The following is a 22,446-nucleotide window of genomic DNA, read 5'->3' as shown; positions in this document are numbered from 1 at the left end:
GAGTTATCAAAAGTAGACAATTGCTGGGCGTGGTGGTGTATTCCTGTATTCCCAGCACTTGGGATGCAGAGGCAGAAGGCTCAGGGGTTCAAGGTCATCTTCGGCTGACCTTGAGTTCAGTGTTCAATTTCAGAGTTCAATGACAGCCTGGGCTACTTGAGTCTCTGTCTCAAAGAGGTTGAGGGCGCTAGAGAGATGGTTTCACTGTTCAGCATATCTGGTGCGTTTGCGGATGATCTGAGTTTAGTCTCCCCAGCTCCCATCGTAGGCAGCTCACAACTGCCCGTATGTGCAGCTCTAGGAGATCCAGTGCCTGCCCTCTTCTGGACTTCTCAGGCATCTGTATTCACATGTACATGCGCACAGACATACACACACACACACACACACACACACACACACACACACACACACGAAAGCAACCTTAAAAACAAATAAACAATCCAAAACCAGAATGCGGCTCACAGCTTCCACAGGTGACCTAAGGCCTTTGATTTCTGTTCTCTGTGCCTCAGTTCTATGGCTGTCTAGTGAGCTCATAAACACCTTCATTAGTTTGCTGGGCATGTCTACCTGATAATGTGCTACCGGTTGGAAGCACACATCCTATTGCCTGGCATACAGTCGGCACTTGATAAATGGTGTGTGTCATGGGAGCGGATCACCAAACCAAGCCTGAACACTCTTAACTGCAATGTCAGCCCCTAAACACAAGGAAGGAGAGTTGGGACAGCTGTGAGCCAGAGGTAAGGAGGAGCCCCTCCCCTCTCTTCTCCTGAGCCTCATGGATTACCTCAGTGGATGTGACCAGAGTTCTCCTATAGGGAAGCACCAGTGAGATTTCAGGAGGAAGACGGCCGTTGTGAGTGAGACAGTGCTGTCAGGGAGACTCTAATTGAACACTGGGCAAACAAGCCTGCAACTGCTCCCAGTGGCTGCCCATTCCCACACTCCACCCTTTGCCTGTGTGTGTATCGGGCCCTATGCACCAGCTCCACCTAACCAGCAAAGTCTTCTACACCAAGGCTCTGCTCCAGACCTTCCTCTTCAAGACAGTGTGTCATCTCCATCCTCCCCAGCAGGGGTCCTCCTTCCTCTTCTGATCTCCCTCAGCCCCCTTCCCTTCCTAGCCAATCTCCCTCCCAGTTAATCCTCCCTCTCTGTGTGTGTATTTCTGCATGTGTGCACACATGTACTCATATATTCCCGTGTGTGAGTGTGTGTGTGTGTGTTGCCAGAGGGTAGGTGATCCTGGGAGGCTCTCACTGAATCTGAAGCTCTCAATCCAGCTATACAAATTAGCCAGCCAGCCAGCACCGGGTGTCTACCCATCCCCTGCCTCCTTAGATGGGCTCACAGGTGTTAAATACCATGAAGAATATTTTACATAGGTTGTAGGGTTTAGGGTATCAAACTTAAATCCTCATGTACATGCAACAAGCACTTCATAGACATCACCTGCCCTTTCTTACCCTTTCTGAATGATTCTGGGTCATCAGGTCAATCCCCCTGCACCAATCTATAACCACGGACTTACTGATCTTTCCCTAGCACAGGGAAAAGCTTAGGAAAACACAAGAGACCCTTAGAGGGAGAAAGGCTGCATTTCGGAGTCACATATTCGTCTATGCAAAGATTCAGAGTCTGGAGATGAGCCAAGCCACGTGTCAAGTCTGAGCACCCAACTCGAACTGAGTGAGGATTGTTTATCTCAGTGTCTAAAATTCGTTGAGTCATCTGTCATGAACTGCCGATCTAGCAAGTTCAGAATGTTGTCTGACTGGTTTCCCATGAATCAAAGCGAGCCAGTTGCTGGGCCAAGCTTACTCAGGTTTCCAATAAACCTGTGGGCTGTAAACTGTGAGCCTGTCATTACCTTCCAGATCATCTCTCAGTCTGGACAGGCCTGCAGCCTCGTGGAAGGTTCATTCCAGTGTGGAACGCCTCAGATTGTAGGACTGCCCTTTACCAAGTGTTCTGACCCAGGCCAAATCTCCCAGAAGCCCACACAACTAAGAGGGAACCTGAGAACTGAAAGAGTCTTGAGGAAGGTTGTACTCCAATCTGTGATGGAGGTAGAACTCAAAACAGGCTCTCTGACTCTGGAGTTTGGGGCGGTCCAAGCAATCCAAGCCTCCCTGTAGCCAATTCACAGGACAACTCAAGGGACCTGGACAGCGCTCCAGTGCTTTGCTAGGAGGCTGCTGTCCCAGGAGAAGAGTTATGTCTTGGTGGCATCCATGAGCTACTACTCTTGGCTCCCCAAGTCACAGTGACAGCAGACACATCACTTCTCCGTGGCTTTCTGGATCATTTCATGGGGCACAAATAAGCTGCCCTGGGTGACAATGAGCCCTGGGGAGAGACTGAAGGACACAGCCATAAAAAGTGTCAATAAAACACATCACCCATCGCCTCTGATGCTGACAGTCACCATGATGGCCACAGATGCTGGGTTCCACATGGGCCCCTGTGCTATAAAGCCATAGTACATATTTCATCATCATGATTCGAAACTGGTGGAGACAGGACTGAAATTCCTCTTCACGCATAGTAGTTGAGGCTCAGAGAGTGCCAGCGACGTGCACTCAAGAGACTGCAGCCTAGAACTCAGGAGGCCCCCAGCACTGACAACTGGACCCATAGAGTACACTGGGCTAGTTTAGTCTAGAATGTATCTTGCCTTTTGGCTCCGTGGCTCAGCCTTGGCTCGAGGGATAGATGTCATTTGTCCTGGTGAGAGGCTGGATCTCAGGTGTAGGTGTTCAGGGGAGGAAGGTAGGATTAGTGCTGGCTGAGGCAGAGTGCTAGAGGAGAAGTTTTTCTTCAGAGGGTGAGCCCAGGCCAGGCACGACCAAATCTCCAGTCAACAACTGTTTGAAGTACAGCTTCTGAGGCTGAGGCGTCTCGGTTGGCAAAGTGCCTGCCATGCAGGAAAACCAGAGTTGGAATCCAGACAGCCACGTAAGGAGGTGAACACAGTAGTGTCTGTTATCCCAACATCAAGGGGGCAGAGATGGGAGCATCTTTGAGGCTTGCCAGCCAATCAGCCTAGTCGTAAAGGTGAGCTCCAGACTGTCAGTAACAAACTGTGTCTCCAAAGATAAGGTGGAGAGCAAGCAAGGAGGACACTCAACACTGACCTCTGGCCTCTTATGTCTGCACACTCACACACATCCATCACATACATACACATAGCAACATAACACCGCACACACGCCCGCACACACTGCAGCTTCTTGAACTCAGCACGCTGGTATGCAATTATGATCCCAGTTATTAGCAAGGCTGAGACAGGAGGATCCCAAGTTCAAGACACATCTGGGCCATTTACGAAACTTAAAATAAAATAAAGCCTACAGAAAGTGCTGGGAAGGCAGGCATGATGGGATATGCTTAAAAATCTCAGCACATGGGAGGTGGAGGGAGAAAGTTCAGGAATTCAGGTGCTGCCTTAACAAAATATCAAGCTCAAGCCTCGGGACACTGTCTTGACCCTCAAAGGTGGAGGGTGTGGCGTAGCTCAATGGTGAGGTGATTGTCTAACATGTACAGAAGAACAAAGCAGAAACCAGGAAGGGAGAAAGAAGAGACAGTGAAGGAAGGGAGGGAGAGAAGAAGGGAGGAGGGAGAGAGAGGAGGAGGAAGGAGAGAGGGGAGAAGGGAGAAAAGGAGGGAGGAGGGAGAGAGGGGGAAGGGAGGCAGAGAGGGAAAGAGAAAGAGAAGAAAGAGGGAAGGGAGAAGGAGAGAGGAAGGAAGGAGGGGAGGAAGGGAGAAGAGAGAGGGGGAGAGAGGAGAAGGAGGGAGAGAGGGAGGAAGAGAAGTAGGAGAAGGAGGGAGGGGTTCATTTCTAGTCATTTACTTCAGATCTAGAGGAGGAGGGTCCTGAGGTTGTGGAAATGAAAGGGGGGATCCAGCAAAAGCAATATGGGATGAGGATTTGCTAATTAATTGATTAATGAATTATTGGAGGCACTCACATGCCATGCCGTGGAGGCCACAGGACAACTTGCAGGAGCCAATTCTCTTTTTCCACTCTGAGCCCCCAGAGATTGATGTCAGGTCCTCAGGCTTGAAGGCAAAGGCCTTCATTTCTACCTGCTGAGTCCTCTCACCCGCTGAGGGAAGAGGGCTTTGAAAACAAGGCAGGAGATGTGAGGGACGCTTGAGTCTCCCTTCAAGCTTCACAGGTGGGCTGGGGGAGGAGTGCTTGGCCCCTCTGCCCATCAGCAGAGCAGGGACCATGGAAGGTGGTAAGATGCATCCCTTCCCACTCACCCCTCCCATCCTGCCTGTCATGTGTGCACTGGCCAGACCCTTGTGTCTTATCATAATGAATTCACAGGGTTCAGAAGTTTTAGTGACAACAATTTGTTGTATAATCCCCACCTACTCTGGTAATCTGGCTGAGGCAAATGCTGGTATTTTTACTTCAATTTTATTTTTTTAGATGTATTTATTATGTATACAGGAAATTTTTTAAAATAAGTTTGGATTTTTTGGTTTTGGTTTTGGTTTTCTCTTCTCTTCTCTTCTCTCTCTCTCTCTCTCTCTCTCTCTCTCTCTCTCTCTCTCTCTCTCTCTCTCTCTCTCTTATGCATACAGATTTTTTTCTGCATGCAGGCCAGAAGACAGCACCAGATCTCATTACAGAGAGTTGTGAGCCGCCATGTGGGTTCTGGGAATTGAACTCAGGTCCTCTGGAAGAGCAAGCAGTGCTCTTAACCTCTAGGCTACCTCTCCAGCCCCTTTACTCCAATTTTAATGACTAACATTAAGTCTCAAATCACACAACGTTCCTGTCTATCTATCTGTCTGTCTGTCTGTTTATCTATCTATTTATCCATCCATTCACCCATCCACCCACCTACTTATCTATCTACCTACCTACCTGTTGAGGATTTTTGCAGAACCTTTGTATTTTGCTTGAGTCTGGAGAGTTGGCACTTAAGCTTTGGACTAGCCCTTTGTCAGTGACTGTTACCTGAGATTTTATGGGTTTATCTCTTTGAAAGTTTCTCTGAGCCTTTGCATATCTTAATTCAGAGACAGGCCTAGTAAAGCAGGAAGTCTCCTGTGGCTGGGAATTGCTTAGGTGATGGGTCTTTCAAGATCGGTGACATAAAAAAAAATTGTTATGTGGAAATTGACTTGTTAAAGGTGCCTTTCCTGTAACAATAAAAAGAGCTTCAAGGAGGCTGTTGGTGCTCCATCCTTGAGAGACTGATCCCCCTCCCTGCTGCCAAGAAGCCTAAATTCATCCTGCAGTGGCTCTCTTTCTTTGACCAATCATCCTGTGTAACCCACCAATGCTGACGTCTATCTATTATCCATCACCCTTCTTTCTGTCTAGCTACCGATCTTGGTATATGTGGCTTACAGATTGAATGCAAGTTTGAGAGGCTGCAACAGACCTTAGAGGACTTAGAATTGGGGGGGGGGAGACAGAAATGCAAATAGAGTCTATTGATAAGATGATGAACCCCCAATTAGCCACAGTTAAGTAAGGAACATGGCCAGAGGGTCTGGGTCCAGGTGGGCAGGCAGGTGTATGGACACTGCAGTTGAGGGGGTCTTGTCAGCACCTTGGGGGTAAGGTCAGGGCAGAGCTAAACTGAAACCTCAGGGACAAAGCAGGAGTTCTTTGCCTGTTGGTCCTAGACACACACACACACACACACACACACACACACACACACACACACACACACACATACACACACACACACACACCAGAAGACAGGTTGGCAGGGTTAGGTAGCCATCACTTTATGGGGTACAGGTGAAAGGGTTACAACCTTCCTGCAGTCTGATATGTTAAATGAGCTCTTGGGCCTGATTTCTCTGATATGATTTTAATATACCCGTATGCCCCTACAGTCTCAGTTCGTATAGGGTGGCTCCCTCTCAATTACCAGGAGTAAGCCATTTGTCAGTCTGCTGCATGGGTGGTGACCGAAATGGAGCTGTTTATCATCCTCCATCCTCCAAATGGAGTCACAGCTGCTTGTATGTGGAGCCTCTAAGAGCAAGATACCGAGGCTGTCAGGGTGATGTTGTCTAGGGTTGCAGGTGTGAACTCTTTCTCCTCTAACTTAAGAGTAAAATGATTTTGGCATTAGCCATGGTGTATTGAAAGCAGAAAACACACACACACACACACATGCATGCATGTGCACACTCATAGGTAGACTTCTCAGTAAGGCCCATGTACCAAGACCTGGAATCTGAGTCCATCTGGCAAGGCAAAGCTGTCATGTGTTTGGGGATGGGAGAGCCCTCTCTCCCCCGGATTGTCTGGTTTGGGCAATTGAGGGGATCTTGTAATCTTCACAAAGCAAGGGAAGCTGTCCAGTTCCCATCACAGGAACCTGTCCCCACGTGGGAGATTTGAAAGTACCACAAAACAGTTTCCCCTAGTGAAGAGAGGGGAAAACCCACCAAGACTTTGTCTTGGAGAGGGAGAAGAAGCCAAAGCCAATCATTTTCAGTGTTTACGGGAAAGGCTCATTGATCTAAGTGGAGTCTCTTTGTCTGGCCCTCAGCCCCTCAGCACAGTCTGAAAATCCCATGTAGAACTGAGCCAACCCTGTCCTCAAGTCTTCCCTTCCCATCAGTGGGAAATGCTCACCCCAAAAGAGATGGAGATTCACACAAAATGTCCATCTCAGCTAGACACTCCATCTTCCTCCCATCAGTCCGTCACAAACTGAGGACCAGAGAGGTAAAGCCAGTAACTCAAGCTCACACAGCGAGGACATGGCCCAATTGGGAGAAATAGCATGGGCTTTCCTAGCAAGCCTTACTCTGTATTCATTTATTTCTTCATCTGATTAGAAGAATCCCCTAGCCCCTCTCCAAGCTGGTACCAATGCTGGGATGCTGCAGGCCACCCTTGCCTTGCCTTTGTATTCTAGTTGAGTGTTGGGGATGGGGAAGGGGGGGTGCTGAATGAGTGAGGGACCAGGAGCAATTAGAAAGTGGAGTACAGAAAGAGGGAGTCAGCAAGTCCAAGGTCAGCCTGGGCTCCAAGGTGAGATCCAGGCCAGAACCATCTAACTAAAGGCTAAAGGCACTGTCTCATCCCATAAAAGATGAGAGAAAGAAGGAGGGGAGAGAGAAAGGAAAGAACAAATGAGAGAGGGAAGGGAGGAAAGAAAAAGGAGGAAGGAGGGAGGGAGGGAGGAGGGAGAGAGGGAAGCGGGAAAGGGGAGATGGGAGGAGAAAGGAGGGAGGGAGAGACAGAGGGGGAGGGAAGGAAGAGAGAGGAGGAGGGAGTATGTAGGGAGAGAGGGAGGGGAGGGAAGAAGGAAGGAGCAGGGAAGGAGGAGGGAGGGAGAGAGGAAGGAGAAGGAGTGGGAGGGAGGAAGGAGGAGGGCAATGGGAGGAAGGAGTGCAAGGAAGAGTGACAGTAGAGAAGGGGACATCCCAGGACTTGGAGGTGCCTGATAATTTTCTTTGGGACAGCTGATCTCAGGGGTGAAGGGTGGGCTAGTTAGCTGGAAGCACCTCTGAGCCCCTGAAATGGAGTGTTAATCCCATAGGGCAAGAGTAAGACCACCACAATTTTTGAGCCAAATTTGAAGCAAGTTTTATTAAATACTGACCAGGACAATGGACACTGGCCAGGTCCATACTGGGATTCCCAGAGAATGGCTCTTCCCCAAATTCCATTAGTTAGAAACTTATCAAGGCAAACCCCTCAAGGCTAATCCAATCAGGGACAAGCATCCATCCTGACACACTTCCTGCCTTCGTATCTCCCACCTACATGTGATCAAACATATCCTGTGCATTTGGGGCAACCAAGCTTTTTTGTATTTTTTTTTAAAGAATCATGTATTATAATTTATGTATGTGAGTACACTGTGTCTTCAGACACCCCAGAAGAGGGCATCAGATCCCATTACAGATGGTTGTGAGCCACCATGTGGTTGCTGGGAATTGAACTCAGTAACTCTGGGAGAGCAGTCAGTGCTCTTAACTGCTGAGCCATCTCTCTAGCCAATCTTTTTTTTTTTCTTTTTTTTTTTACAGAAGCAAAAACACATGATTTATTATCCTACATGAACAACAACCCCAATATTCCAGGAAGCTATCTGTCCTCAGGCAAGTGGGGTACTGGTTAGAGGCATTTTTGCTTTATAGATCTCTTAAGCACAGTAATTTAAACTTGAAACATAACTTTAGCCCTCACAGAGGAAGCCGAAACTGGAAAGGAACCAAGAGGAAGCCTCAGCCTGCTTCCCCTGGCCAGCTGTGCGCTTTCTCAAAATAAACCCGGTATTTTCATGTTTTTAAAAACTCAGAGGAAGGCATGGCCATGCAGGTCGGTTGGTAGATTGCTTGCTCAGCATTTGGGAAGCCCTGAGATAGACCCTGCCCCCCCCCCCCCCCTGCACAAGCAGGTGAGCCAGTACACACGGCAATCCCAGCACATAGGGCAAGTGGAACCTAGAGGATCCAAGGTCATCTTCCATTACATAGCAACTTCGAGGCCAGAGAAGGCAGCAGCCCGCAGGACTTTATAGAGAGCAACCGGAGTCACCGACAGCCAGGCCCTGACTCTGCCTGGGAAGAGGAGACAGAAATTCTAAGTGAAAATGCTCCTGTACTCCACTGACCCTCAAGGGGGCACTATGGTGGAGTGTGGGATAACAGCAGCCCAGGCACACATAGTGTGGGGAAGATGGATGGGAGGAACACAGGTATTTGGGGCAGGATCCAGCTAGAAAAACAGGCAGGGACAGGTCAAAGTCAATACCAGGTATGTCACCTCACTTTGACTTGGTCCATGGAGGTGCATCCCTGCATCCTCAAGGCAAGAGGACCACATCAGCCAAGGGCTGGGAGGGGGCTGCTGCAGATGGAACCCAGATGTCTCTGTCTCTGTCCCTGTCTCTGTCTCTGTCTCTGTCTCTCTCTGTCTCTGTCTCTCTCTCTCTCTCTCTCTCTCTCTCTCTCTCTCTCTCTCACACACACACACACACACACACACACACACACACACACACACACACATGCACGCATGTATTTCTGGGAGTGTGAGCAGAAACCAGAAGAGGGCATCAAGTGTTCTCTATCAATATAGTATTGCCACCAGGCTTGGCTTGTACATCATTACTACCACTGTGTGGTCATAACCATTCTCTTGATCCCTTTGTGTTACTCCACCGCACACTCACTGCATGGTCCACGGGCTGGCTAATCCATTGTAGGGATATCTGAGCTGAGTCAGAAGCTGCCCCAGTTAAGAGCGTAGGAGTAAGGGTGGGACAGGGCCCTGCAGCCAGAGAGCTCTGGGTTCAAATTCCAGCCCCTGTGCATATCAGCAGCTGATTCATTCCTAAAGTTTCAGTAGCGTAGGTAACGACACCTGGGTCTGAGGCGGAAGGAGTGGGCTCCTGGGTGTTTGACAGCTGTTCAGAGCTGCCCACCCGTTACCCACAGGGCACTCCTTGGTAGATAGACCCAGACTGGAGGGATCAGGAACCTAGGAGATACTTCCTCCTGCCTTCATCACTGATTCACCCGAAGGAGAAGTTAGTGGGGGGCAAACATGCCCTGGAATCTCTCCCTCTTTTCTGCTTCTTACCCAGTTTCAGTAATAGAAAACTTGTTCAGAAGACCCTCAGACATGTGGGCCTCCTCTTACCTTGAGGCCCACAGATGTGGCTGCCTGAGGCCCCTTCTGCCTATCCCAGCCTTGAGTCCCGTGTCTTTACCTGCGTGGTGACAACATAGCCACAAGGGAAGCACAGCTCTGCCATGTCCTGTCTTCCCCATCAGTATATCTTAGTCCTACGCCTGGACTTGTCACTCTGGCAACACCCCCCAACCCCTGCTCCTCCCTCCCACACTATCCTGATAGTCTGGCAGCCACCCCTGAGACACTGACACCCTCTCAGTAGTGAGTCACAGTGTCACAGACACAGACATGGGTGTCCTTCCACAATAGATGCACAAGTAACATTAGTATCTTCGGGCTCATTGGCTAGAACTTACCAACTAACCCTAACTTCCCTTGGTAGAACGGACGCTGGCCTTCCTGGGTCCTGTTATTCCAATCTCAAGTACTGATAGGAGCTCTTGGGTCACACTCCACACTTCAAACAGGGTTCAGAGTGTCTGGGAAAGAATTCAAAGAAGCCATGGAGCTCAAAGACCTCACTGAAGGTAGAGGTTGAGAGCTGGGTGAGAGCCAGTACAGAGACAGAGGCATTGAGGTGGCCCGCTAAGATACTCAGAAGCTGATGGGAGGGGGCATTGGAGGCCAGCGAGGCAAGACAAGGATCTGGCCACAATTCAAGTTTTCTTAAGCTACCCACCAAGATGGCTATAGTATTAGGTGGCCTTCCTTCTGTGAGGTCCAGTGGAGAAGGTTGTAGTCCCTTACTTTCCAGGTCTGGTGTGTTCTATAAGTTCATGGTAATTTTCTGTTTGGTTTGGTTTTTTTCCTCTTTGAGTTTGTAGCCCAAGTTAGCTTCAATCAGTAAGTGGTTAAGTGTCTTAGTCAGGGTTCCTATTCCTGCACAAACATCATGACCAAGAAGCAAGTTGGGGAGAAAAGGATTTATTCAGCTTACACTTCCATACTGCTGTTCATCATCAAAGGAAGTCAGGACTGGAACTCAAGCAGGTCAGAAAGCAGGAGCCGATGCAGAGGCCACAGAGGGGTGTTTCTTACTGGCTTGCTTCCCCTGGCTTGCTCAGCTTGCTTTCTTATAGAATCCAAGACTACCAGCCCGGGGATGGCACCACCCACAATGGGTCCTGTCCCCTTCATCACTAACTGAGAAATGCCTTACAGCTGGATCTCATGAGACATTTCCTCAAGGGAGGCTCCTTTCTCTGTGATAACTTCAGCTTGTGCCAAGTTGACACAAAACCAGCCAGTACATCAAGGATGAACTTGAACAACTCCTCCTCCTCCTCCTCCTCCTCCTCCTCCTCCTCCTCCTCCTCCTCCTCCTCCTCCTCCTCCTTCTGGTTTTTCAAGACAAGGTTTTTCCTGTGTAGCCCTGGCTGTCCTGGAACTCACTCTTTAGATCTGATTGGCCTCAATATTAGAGAGATCCACCTGCCTCTGTCTCCTAAGTACTGGGATTAGAGGTGTGAACCACCATCACCACCACCAACAACAACCGGCAACTTTGAACTTCTAATCCTCCTGCCTCTACCTCCAGAGTGCTGGGATTACGGTTGTGCGCTGCAATACCTCATTTTATTTGTTGGTGAGGGTTGAACCCAGGGTTTCATACATGCTAGGTAAGCACTCTGTTGTCCGAGTTACATCTCCAGATTAATATGGCTGATGTCTTACCCCTTTCTGATTTACCTTGTAGTTCCTCTGCAAGACTCTCTCCCAGGCATGAGATAAGTATTTATCATTTTGTGCCTTGCGTCTCTTGCTGAACAAGGTGGTTTCTGTGTGTGTGCGCAGTAAGATTCTGCCATCTGGCCAGAGCATTTGCTCAATAGAGGGAGCTGCTACTTTGTAACTGCTCTAGACAAGGCACGGGCTTTCAAAGCTGATGTCCGCAGACCATCCAAGTGTGGACCACGAGCGGAATCTGCACATCTTCTCAGGGACAACTAAATTCATGGAAGTCTAAACCAACCAGGGTATCCCTCCTCTCTTAAGCTAGCTCAGGCTCAGGGGGGCTCGTCCCTAGGGGAAGTTGGCTTTGTGGTGGAAGAGGCCAGGCCACTTCAGTGTCTAGAGGTCTGGAGAACCATGGCTGCTATTGGAGCCACGGAGAGCCTGCCCAGGAGGAAAACTGGCAAAGTGAGTGAGCGTAGCCCAGCCAGGGGCAGGAGAGAAACCAGGCTCTGAAGACATCTTCAAGCCACCAAAGAGGCAAGCCGGGAGCCAAGCTCTCCTCACCCTACCCCCACCATACCCCCAATTTCCAGCCTCCCCTTGCTTTCTTTTTCTCTTTTTTCTCTTTCCTTTCTTTTAGTCATTTTCTTGTCTCAGACTTAGACACCATCATGCCTAGCCTGGACGTCTTTCTCAGCAGACTTTAAAAATAAATAAAGTGACGGTTTTAAGTTCATTATAAGCTCCGTCTCCAGCACAGTTTCCTGCTCTCGCACCCCCCACCCCCACTAAAATGAGCATTTCAACTGTGGGGATTTGAACCCAGAGCCCATAGCGGGGACTTCTTTGTACTCTGCCTCACTGGGGTTTTAAGAAAACTTCTCTGTCTTGTTATGCTGAGTCACAAGCTGGAGGGTGTGGGCGGTTCTGGTTCCCTCAGCCCTGAGGTTGGAAACACAGCTATTCACACAAGAATAACAGATGTTCTTTGAAACAGTTGTTGCCAGGCAAATAACTGCCGGACCTGCTGGATGGGATACCTTTTGCCAACCTATGTTCTGTTTCAGATGCTACTTCAGCTCGGCCAACCATGGGGACCTTGGTGACCCCTGAAGGAGACCCTCTCATAGTGGGGCTCCCTCCCAGACCCTGAATTAGTCACAAATCACATCCAAAGACCGGTTTTCACAGAGAGACCTTTTATTAAGCGGTGAAGAAAAGTTAAAGTGGCTATTTTCTGACTCAGACAGAAAAACAGCAGCAAATGACCTTGCAGGTGTAATTTATAAGAATCGGGAAAAGGGGAGGTCTGTGTTAGAATGGGCTGGGTGCCTTGGTATGTTTTGATTGGGCGTATTGGGTGAACCAAAGAGGGCCTTTTTTTTTTTTTTTTTTTTTTGATTTTCGAGACAGGATTTCTCTGTTGTAGCCCTGGCTGTCCTGGAACTCACTCTGTAGACCAGGCTGGCCTTGAACTCAGAAATCCTCCTGCCTCTGCCTCCCAAATGCTGGGATTAAAGGCATTCACCACCACTGCCCGGCCTCAAAGAGGGCCTTTGATTGCTGGACTTCAATACTTTGATAGGGGACCTTGGTAGTCAGCCTAAGGAGGAGAAACTGGCCAAATAAGGGAAGAGACTTTGGGGGCTAGCTTTAGGAATGCAATCTAATGTTTTGTTGTTGTTTTGTTTTGTTTTGTTTTGTTTTGTTTTGTTTTGTTTTGTTTTAGCAAGGCAGAGAGAATTGGGGAAAAGGGGAAGGCCTGCCAGAGCCATGCTTGCCAGGTCTAGGCTAGCTAGAGTCCCTTCAATGCCAATAGCTGCAGGGATGAAGGTAGGCTGGGTCAGTTTGAGCCAGAAAGGATACTCAGCAAAGCTATCCCTCAAACCCTAGTCCCCCTTCCATGTTCATATGGGAAGCTGATCTTCCAAGAATTCTGGCTCCTGAATCTGCCACTAATGAACACACTTTCCTTAGCTGCAGCAGCTAAGGAAAGTTCTGAGGTTTGTAATTAGGCCGGTGGTTCTGGGAGGGAGAGAGGTCATGGAATTTATAAATGTTGCTAAAACGTGTTTCCCCAGAGGTGGAGCCTGAGTCAGGGGCTCTTGTGAAAGTTGTTTATTAAGAGGGCTCTTTGGAGAAAGTTTCCAGAGAAAGAAACCAGGCCTGGGATGAGACAAAGTACTGGAACATCTATCATCCTGGTCTCAGGAGAAATGTGGGCTGTGATGCCACCCAGACAGTCCAGCCCAATGATGTCCTTAGCGCTGGGGAGAATGGCTAGCCAAGAGAGGCTTCCAAAGGACGGCCCCGGAGCCTGAGCTATTATGCAGCAAGAGATCCCAGCGAAAGCACAACGGGCAAGAAACAGCAGGCCAAGCTCCAGGACCCACCGAGTGCAACAAGACTGCAACTTCCCCCACCCTTAAATCCCGTTGTTGTTGGAGCCCATAATGGGCTTGGTTCTAGGGGACTCCTGAATCAAGGTACCACCAGAGGGTACCACTGAATCTGAAATGGGGCAGGGCTGAACCTAGAGGTCTCATAGCTTAGTTGGGGGAGAACACAGCATCAGAGGGCTGAGCTCTGACCTTGGTCCAGAAAGACCAGAGTTTGAAGGGAGAGGAGTGTCACCGTTAGAAAGATCAAAAGGGTCCTTTACAGTAGAAAGGCACCAAGAGGAAGTCCTCAAGGCCAGGCCCTTTTGCAAGGAGACCTTGAAAAGCCAGCTGGTCCAGGAGACTAGACACCAGAGTGGGAGGCAGCAAGCTGCAGGACTTCAATGCTTGAGATGTCCCAGGACAGGGTGGAATCCAGGGGACAGACAGAGTGGACTCCCTTAGCATGCTGGAGTCTTGCCTTTGCAACGGGGCCGCCAGTAGTAACGCAGGCGCTTATTGTAGCTATCCAGGTTTTGCTTCAAGCACAAGGCCACCTCCTTGTCACAAGCACACAGTTGCCTTTCACACCAGCTCCCGTTGTCAGCTGTGGGCAAAAAAAACAGGAACGGCTCAGCATGTGTCCCTTCCCGAGACTGCCTGTGGGGTGCAGAAGGGGTCCTGAAACCAACGTGGTGCTTGGTCATCTTTGGAGATAGCCTCTTTGATTGGATACTCTGTTACCTAATCTCGCGTCTGCACACTGAACAACCGTTGAGCACCGTTCCGGGGCTTATGCTAGAGGGAGAAAGCTGAACCAGGTGAGCAGGTGGGAAGGCAGGAGGCAGAGGGCCACAGAGTGAATGAACATGGCCAAGCAGAAATGTGGGGAATCTAAGCCTGTAGGAGGATTAGGCATGTCAAGGAGCCATCCCCAGCTCAGACCACCGCTCCTCCTGAAAGCTGGGGTTGCTAGCGTCTCCACAAGGAGAGCATCTGTGTTAGCTTCCGCGCGTGCGCAGTTCCATTAACCTTAAGGTGAGGTGTTACAGGGCCTGATCGTGGTAAAAGGAAACAAGACCATGTTAGGGGTGCCTATGGGTCCCTCATGAGAATGGGTGTGGCCAACACCTCCTGAAGTTCTTCCTGTTGGCTTGGTCGGACAGATTACAGAGGAGGTCATGGCATTTCAGGGAGGTTAAACAGTGCTGAGCGCACGGCTGACGTCCCCTTGGTCCTCTCCATACCTTCACCTCCGCTGCTCCTCACTGCCCACCCCACCGAGAAGGAACAGCATCAGGTGTCAAGTGCTTTATGTAGTAGCACACTGGGTCTATGGAGGCAGAGGAGGACAGGACTTCCCAGGTCCAGCCCTTGACCCACAACCCTGGGCACTCACAGCACTGGATAGTGCCCTGGGAGATGCTGTATTTGTAGTTGTCTGTCAGGCTCTTGCATCCATCGATCTTCAGGTGGGCATAGCAACAATCATGCTTCTGACAGCACCTACAGGGAGAGGCAGGCAGGGAGCACAGCTGTGGGAGCCACTAGTCAACAAGGTCTCTATCTCCCCTCGCACTCTCCAAATGCCCACCAGGGGTGATCAAAAACATTGGGGTTCCCTGAGGTCATGAGAGCTGCTGTTGGTCAAAGGTTCCCATGGTTGTTCCAGCCACCTAATCTTTTAATCCCCGTGACTACCCCATGATGGGGTGCTGGGGTCACCCCCTTTCCACAGAGGAGGAAACAAAATTCTGGGGGTTGAGACACTTGGCCAAGGTCGTGTGACTTCTCTGGCTGGCTCTCAAAATGGTTGTGAAAACCCAGATGAGAACAGGCAAAGAGTTTGGGCTTTGGAAAACATGTGTAATGGTAACAGGGGGTATGTTAGAGCTGTTAGAGCTTGGTATTCTGTGGAACCTTCTAGAAGGCCCGTTCCAAGAGGCTTGGGACCAGATTAGCACTTAGTGCCCTAGCATGTAGTATGTGCTCAGCAAAATGCATTTGCTAACTGAATCAGTGAGTATAGAAGGAAGGAGAGTCCCAAGTAGGCCAGGGAGGGGATTTACCAGTCTGTGGCATCTTTGGGTTGCCCTTTGCCACCAAGTCCACAGTGACAGCCGTAGGGCCAGTAGCTGAAGAAGGCTTTCTTCCCCGTCATGTGTGTGACCATCTTGTTCAGGTTCAGGAGCCCTCCCTGGGTTGCAGTTATACCTGCCAAGCAGCCAAGCAGTGAGGAAAGGGGTGAAGTGGGGTCCCAGGGGCCCACGGGTGGTGGGGGATGGGATGGGAGGGGAGGGCAGAACAACTGTGCTGGGCAAAGCACGAGACTTGAAATGATAGCATTATCAAATAGCGGCGATTGCTCCTGCCATTTAAAAGGTGTCGGCTTAGGTAGTGTAGCTTAGTGAGAGAGTACATACAAGCTTAACACGTGTCAGTCCAGAGTTCTTTGTCCGGACTAAGAAGGTTAAATTAAAGAACACAGCGACAGAGACTGAGTCCTTAGTTCAGGTCTTTCATGTATTGGTTTCCTGATTCCAGCCCTGTTACAAGATTTATCATTTTTTTAAATTGGGGGTGGGGCGAGGCACATGCATACACATGAGCAAGCATGTGCTTGTGAGTGCGATGCCTTCAGAGACAGGTCTGTCCTTAGCCTGAAGCTCACCAACTAAGCTAGACTGGCTAAGCTGTGAGCCCAGGCTTCCTCCTGAACAAGCCAGCATGCCTGGCACTTCCCACTCAAGTTCAGATGGTCAAACGCAGGCTCTTAGGTTTTCGAGGCAGGAGCTTTACCAGCTGGAGTGTTCCCCAAGCCCAGGAATTCCATCTGTAACCCCCTCTTTACAAATGGAGCCCCACCCCACCCCACCCCGACTCACTCGAGGTCCTAGAAGGAAGAAAATGGAGCCAGAACCACAAGCGATGCCGTCTGCTTTCCCTCTGTCTGTGAGCATTGATTTCCCACTAGGAACGGGAAGGAGAGGCCTGACTCACCCCCCCTCCCACAGCCCTCCCGCCCTTATCTCTAGGGAAATCTGAGCTTCACAGCTGCCCGGTAGGTCTCCAGGGAGGCAGAGTGATTTAGAAATCGATGCCGTTCATTTCAAGCCTGGTAGCTGCCGGCTCGAATTGATCTTATGGGAAATCTGCTTTATTAGGAGAGAGGAACACATTATGTTAAATTAGGAGACATAAAACACATGGAGTCGATGGGTTCAGGGGAAAGTTGGGAGAAACAGACAAGATGAAGACAACACATCAAAAACACAAGGAGTGCAGATCAGGTGTGGCCATGAGGCTTAGGGGAGACGGGGCTAAGCAGTCCATTCCTGGCCTGGTATCACAGTGGATTCTTTTAGGACCACGTAGTAAATATTAAGGAGGGGAGAGGTCCACCTCAGAGGAGTCTGGTGTGAGAGATGGGACCTGGAAGGCATTGGTGCAGTGGACAAACGAGATTATAATCAGGTGGCCCTGGGCTGCAATTAGAAGTGACTGGCTGTTTGTGGTGGAGGTGTTCCCCCCCTGTGTGAGAATCTGCATGCTCCTGTTTGGCACAGTGCTCCGCTCCTGAATGGTTAAAGGGAGGCCTTGCTAATCCTTGACTGTGTTAAGTGACCCCAGATCCCTGAGAAACATCTAGAATTCCCATCTGGAATTAGAGGAAAATCTCAGATCCCACAATGAAGAACCCCAAAGGAATTAACTGCAAAGTCAGAATCCACCTTGGGCACCAACTGGAGATCTGAATTCAGAATCGGGCCTTGTATGGCCTCTCTGTCTCTTGTCTCTCCAAGCCCCTCCATCCCAGACAATTTTTCCCCCTCAGTAATGCAAGTTAGCCTTGAACTCATGGTTCTCCTCCTATCTCAGTCTTCAGAATGCTGGTATTAGAGGTGTGAGCTAGTACAGCAGGCTGGCCCTCTATTTCTTTGCTTCAAAGCCCTTTCGGCTTCAGCTCACAAAGTGGCACTCAGGCACTCAACTCCCTCCCTGAAACGGGCAGCTTTTCCTTGCTCATCATTTGGTAGAAGCAAACCCAGCAAACCCAAGGGGTGTATACCAAAGTTTGTCAGAGACGCCTGTCTCAACAGCTCTTCCCAGCCTTAGATTCCCCCATCCTTCCATGCCCAGCAGACCCAGGGGTGAGGAATAGTGACCAGAAGAGACACAGTTGCCATTTTGATGCTCAGCTCTCATGTAACACCTGGTAAATCTTTTCCCACTAGGGGTTCTGCAGTGGTCCAGAGGATGCTGTGGTCTGCTGAACAGATGAGGACATGAAGAGATTGCATGGCTTGGCTTAGGATGTGCTGGGGGTGGTGGTGGTGGTGGTGGTGGTAGTGGTGGTAGTGGTGGAGGGATGTAGCTCCATCAAGAAGAGTGCCTGTGTGTTACATTGTCTCTGTGGTGAAGGATGGATTTCTGTAGCTCCAGTGCATGTTTGCTAAGTGGCTTCACTGTAACTCCGGGAAGTGACTCTCTCAAGGGTGTGGGGGTCCTGGCTGTCCTAGAACTCACAGTGCAGACTAGGCTGGCATCAGACTCAGAGATCCATCTGCCTCTGCCTCCTGAGTGCTGGGATTAAAGGCATACATCACCACTGCCCAGCTATAAAATCAATTTTAAAAACCTGAAAGATCTTTATAAAATCGTGTGTTTTGAGATGGACTAAGAAAATAAAAGCCAATTTACAAGCAGCCACATTTTACATCTGATTGTCTAGGGAGTGAATAGAAACTGTCCCCAGATCCCCTCCCTGCCAATGAGAGAGGGATCCTCTTCCCAGAATGCTGCAGTCTCCCCCAGCTCTCTGACTGAAGCCAGAAGCCAGTGTCCTAGGTGCCTGGCAACCACTGATGGCTCCTGGCTGGTGGTGGAAGTGTTGGGGACTAGAGTTCCAGTGTCCCCAGAATCAGAGCAGCCCAGCCTAGGGTGGAAAACTCAGGATCTATCTCCAGTCCCTTCCTCCTCAGCCCCACACCTGTCCTCACTCACCGGCCAGCAGCAGCCCACACAGCAGGGCGAGTCTCATAGTTCCAGCCCAGAGCAAGGCAGGCAGCCCCTTATGTTAGTCCCCCTGCGAATCCTACCCAACCCACGCGCCTCCTGCTTCCTCTTTTCTAAAATTCTTGGCTTATGGGTTTTTTGTTTTGTTTTTGAAGTATTGGCCCCGCCCCCAGATATTTTTAATAATAATAATGAAAAAGAATCATGTATCTAGAATGGGAGATTTGTCAAGCAGCTTCAAGGTCTAGGTGATGAAAACCAAAGCCTCCAACAAGCCAGGCAAGCTCTCTGTCACTGAGCCACAACATAGCTCCATCGCAGAAAACCTGAAAAACATGGAACCTGAAATTGAGGATCATGTGTGAAGACAGGAAACACAATTAGCATTTTGGTTTATGTCCTTGTGGTATTCTATCTATCCATCCATCCATCCATCCATCCATCCATCCATCCATCCATCCATCTATCTATCTATCTATCTATCTATCTATCTATCTATCTATCTATCTATCCATCTATCTACCCATCAATTATCTATCCATCTATCTACATATCTTTTATCCTCATTAATCTATTATATAGCTAATCATAAATATCTATTACCAATAGTCTATCATCAATCATTTACCATCTACATAATTGTTATCTGTCTGTCTGTTCATCTGTTTGTATATCTATTTATTGCCAACCAACCTAGCATTTATCATCTTTCTATCTCCTATCATTCTAACATCTACCAATCTATCTACTTATCTACTGTCTGTCAGTCTATTGCCTGCTTCTGTATAGCTTTTCTCTTGCTGCCTCTGTGCTTTCACCCTACAGTACCAGGAAAATGTTCTGTGCAGTACTAAGGAGCTCATCCGTCACCCCGCCCAGACAAGATCTCATGGAACCCAGGCTGGCCTCAAATGCTTCATTTAGTCAAAGATGACCTTGATTTTCCACCTCCCAGTCCTCTCTCACCTCCCAGGTTCTAGATTCACAGCTGTATGTCATCATGCCCAGTTTGTGTGTTGCCAGGCTTGGCACCCAGGGTCTCATGCACACTAGGTCAGCAGTCTTGCAGCTGAGCCCCAGCCTCGGCCTCAGTCTTGTCTGATTTATTGAAGCTAGGTGCACACGTTTCTGTTGTTCAGTGCTCTTTTAGCAGGAGCTTTGGAAAGCAGTGTTGCAGCCTGCCTTACCACTGTATGCTCTCTTGAGGATGGCCACATAGTCCTCTGATCATCTGAACCATTCAGGTTCAGGGAAAGAGCTGTCCCAATATCTCAGCTCACGGAGCCCACAAGAGGCAATAGCTAGATGTGAGCTGAGACATCGGGACACCTCTTTCCCTGAACTGGAGCTTGTGTTGACAGCTTAGCCTGCAGATGATCTTCCCCAAGTTTACTTGACAGGATCCCAATGTGACAAATGGCTGGGACCTAGCTGATGAGGGTTGAGTGGAGGTGGGTTCTTCCATGTTTGTAGGTGACTGCTGGGGACACAATGCCCAGTAGTGTTCCCTGATTCAAACCAATCAATTCATCCAAAAAGTGTGCCAGCAGGAGTCACTGCTAGGGACACTTGTGTCATTATTGTTGATCCTTCTCTCCCTTCCTTGCTTCCTCCCTTCCTCCCCTCCCCTCCCTCCCTCCCTCCCTCCCTCCCTCCCTCCCTCCCTCCCTCCCTCCCTCCCTCCCTCCCTCCCTTCCTTCCTTCCTTCCTTTGTTTCAGAGTCTCACTCTGTGGTCCAGTCTGGTTTCAAAGTCGTGCCATCCGCCCCACCCCCACCCCCTGCCTCACCAACGCTAGGATTACCAAACCAGTGAGCACTCCACCTGCCACCCTTTGTTTCTTGACTCAATCAACAAACCAACACTCATTTGCGAGAAAGCCATGTATGTGCAAAGTACAGCCAGGCACAGTGGCTCACATTGTTCACGCCAGCACGCAAGAGGCCGAGGCAGGAAGGTGACTGCAAGCTCAAAGCCATCTGTGCTGTGTTGGGCTATTTAGATTTTTCTCAAAAGCAGGACAAAATTAAAGTGCTCCCCAACCCAATAATAATTTTTAAAAAATGATAAGAATACTCAGCGGCAGACACACTAGAGCCTTTACTCAAATAAATCACTTAGTGGAGGGGTGATGGGCACTCAGTAAATTATAATAAACTTGGTGGTGTGGGGTTGAGCACTCCTGTGAAACCACCACCCGTGAGGAGGCCACAGACATGTCCATGGCCTCAGCATTTCCTGTGACTGGCTGCCTCTTGGTGGGTCCCCACATGCTCAATACCAGGCGCCTGCTGGAGCCATCCCACGAGCCTCTTTAACCGAGAGCAGCCTTCCAGATCTGGGTTCTTTATAGTGGCCACCTCCCCATCTGAGCCATCTTGGACAGGAGGCACAGTAGCTGGACCCAGTAATTCTCTGTTGGTTCCGGAAGGCCACAGAGAGGCCTTCAAAACTCTTGCTTCACGGTTGCTCCCGATTCTTTTAGCAGAGACAGGATACACCTGGCAGAGAGACCTGGCTCAGATTCTACCTCTTTCTTTTACCAGCACCGGGGCCCTGGGAAAAGATGTGGCCGCCATGAGGCTTGGTATCCCCATTTGCAACCCAGAGCCAAGGGTTCCTCCCTGTTATGGTTGCTGGGCGATTCTGAGGTAAGCTTATTGAAGGACACCACACTTATCTACGCAATGAAGCCACCCGCAGGCTGGATTGGCGAGGCTTGGGAGGTGGGGTTGATTCTAACGCAGGCACCCGGGGGAAAGAACCTGGTCTTCTCATGGTTACAGAAGGTCAACCTGGAGCAGGTTGATTCACTGGGCCCTTCCGTTACTCCTGCATGTGACAGGTTGAGGATGGTACCCACAGAACAGGGGTGTCGTACGTGCATGTTAGAGTCTGGAAAGCATTTGAGTGTACTCCATCAGCTCATGCTTGGGCTTCTGTGTGGATGCATTGAGAATCAGAGTGGGCCTTTAAGAGGCAGGGCAGAGCATTGTGGTGTATACACCTGTAACCTCAGTACCAGGCAGGCAGAGGCAGGGACCATAATGTAAGCTCGAGGCCAGTGTCATCTATATAAGATCTAGGCTAGCATGAGCTACATAGCACGACCTATTTCAAAAATGAACCAAAAAAAGAGGTGAATTCTCATGGGAAGTCATTATTACCCCTCCCTGTGTCTGGTTGCTTATCTTACCAGTTATCTCTCCCTCTCACAGGCACTCCTCCACACTCCTTTGTGGCACCAATCATTGACGTGTGACCCAACCAAGAAGAATCCACGTGGCCTTGTACTTTATCCTCACTGCTTAAGGTGCCCAGAATAAAAGCTAACCCTTTCTTCTTCATTGTCTAATCCACGGTTAATCTTCTTCAGTGACTGTCTTAGTATTTTTCTCCATATACATTGATCTGGTTTATTTTTATATTTTCTGTGGTCTCACTGTGTCTAAGCTTTCTTTTATCTTTGGAAGCAGACAAGGTTTAGTTATAAACTTCACTCCAACCATCTGGGTTGTTTCGGTAGCGTTTTCTGTTGCTCGATGGCTTCTCTAGAGTAGACTTTGAGAAAGTAAGTTGGTAGAAGCAGAAGGTCCAAAGGTTGCAATGAAAATCTACGTGGTTTTAGCAACCCCTCCCACTGCGTCGGCTGCAGCTGAAGTGCCCTTGGGTGTTGCCTGACGTTGTCAGAAAACCAGGAAAGCTTGCTCTCCTGGTCACAGGTAGGGAG

At 49.4% G+C, this 22,446-nt stretch overlaps 1 protein-coding gene and 1 long non-coding RNA gene across 3 annotated transcripts; one reads left to right on the top strand and one right to left on the bottom strand.

The window, feature by feature from the left end:
* Positions 1-12,503: 12,503 nt before the first annotated feature.
* Positions 12,504-18,821, bottom strand: Pla2g2d (phospholipase A2, group IID). 2 transcript variants are annotated; one of them, NM_001347230.1, is made up of 5 exons: positions 18,706-18,821; positions 16,587-16,671; positions 15,771-15,915; positions 15,101-15,207; positions 12,504-14,308 (listed from the first exon to the last, which is right to left on the bottom strand). In NM_001347230.1, the coding sequence occupies exons 3-5, from the start codon at positions 15,872-15,874 to the stop codon at positions 14,163-14,165; spliced, it is 357 nt and encodes a 118-aa protein (NP_001334159.1). In that variant the 5' UTR covers positions 15,875-15,915; positions 16,587-16,671; positions 18,706-18,821; the 3' UTR covers positions 12,504-14,162. The 2 variants fall into 2 exon arrangements, with proteins under 2 accessions (NP_001334159.1, NP_035239.1); NM_011109.3 differs by lacking the exon at positions 16,587-16,671.
* Positions 14,192-22,063, top strand: Gm32871. The gene is made up of 3 exons (XR_390866.3): positions 14,192-14,522; positions 21,263-21,367; positions 21,935-22,063. It is a non-coding gene; the product is annotated as a predicted gene, 32871 (long non-coding RNA).
* Positions 22,064-22,446: the final 383 nt, after the last annotated feature.

This window comes from Mus musculus, chromosome 4 (genome assembly GCF_000001635.26).
Source record: "Mus musculus strain C57BL/6J chromosome 4, GRCm38.p6 C57BL/6J".
Lineage (NCBI taxonomy): Eukaryota > Metazoa > Chordata > Mammalia > Rodentia > Muridae > Mus > Mus musculus.
Note: the sequence above shows the minus strand (reverse complement) of the source record. Positions and strands in the feature narration are given on the sequence as shown.

Bases quoted from the DNA above. Each gene is read 5' to 3' on its own strand.
- Pla2g2d (NM_011109.3), bottom strand. From the start codon at position 18,742: ATGAGACTCGCCCTGCTGTGTGGGCTGCTGCTGGCCG. The intron at 15,208-15,770 runs GTAAATCCCCTC...CTCTCCCTGTAG, and splicing joins CCCAAAGATGCCACAGACTG to GTGCTGTCAGAAGCATGATT. The intron at 14,309-15,100 runs GTGAGTGCCCAG...TTTTGCCCACAG, and splicing joins CCAGGGCACTATCCAGTGCT to CTGACAACGGGAGCTGGTGT.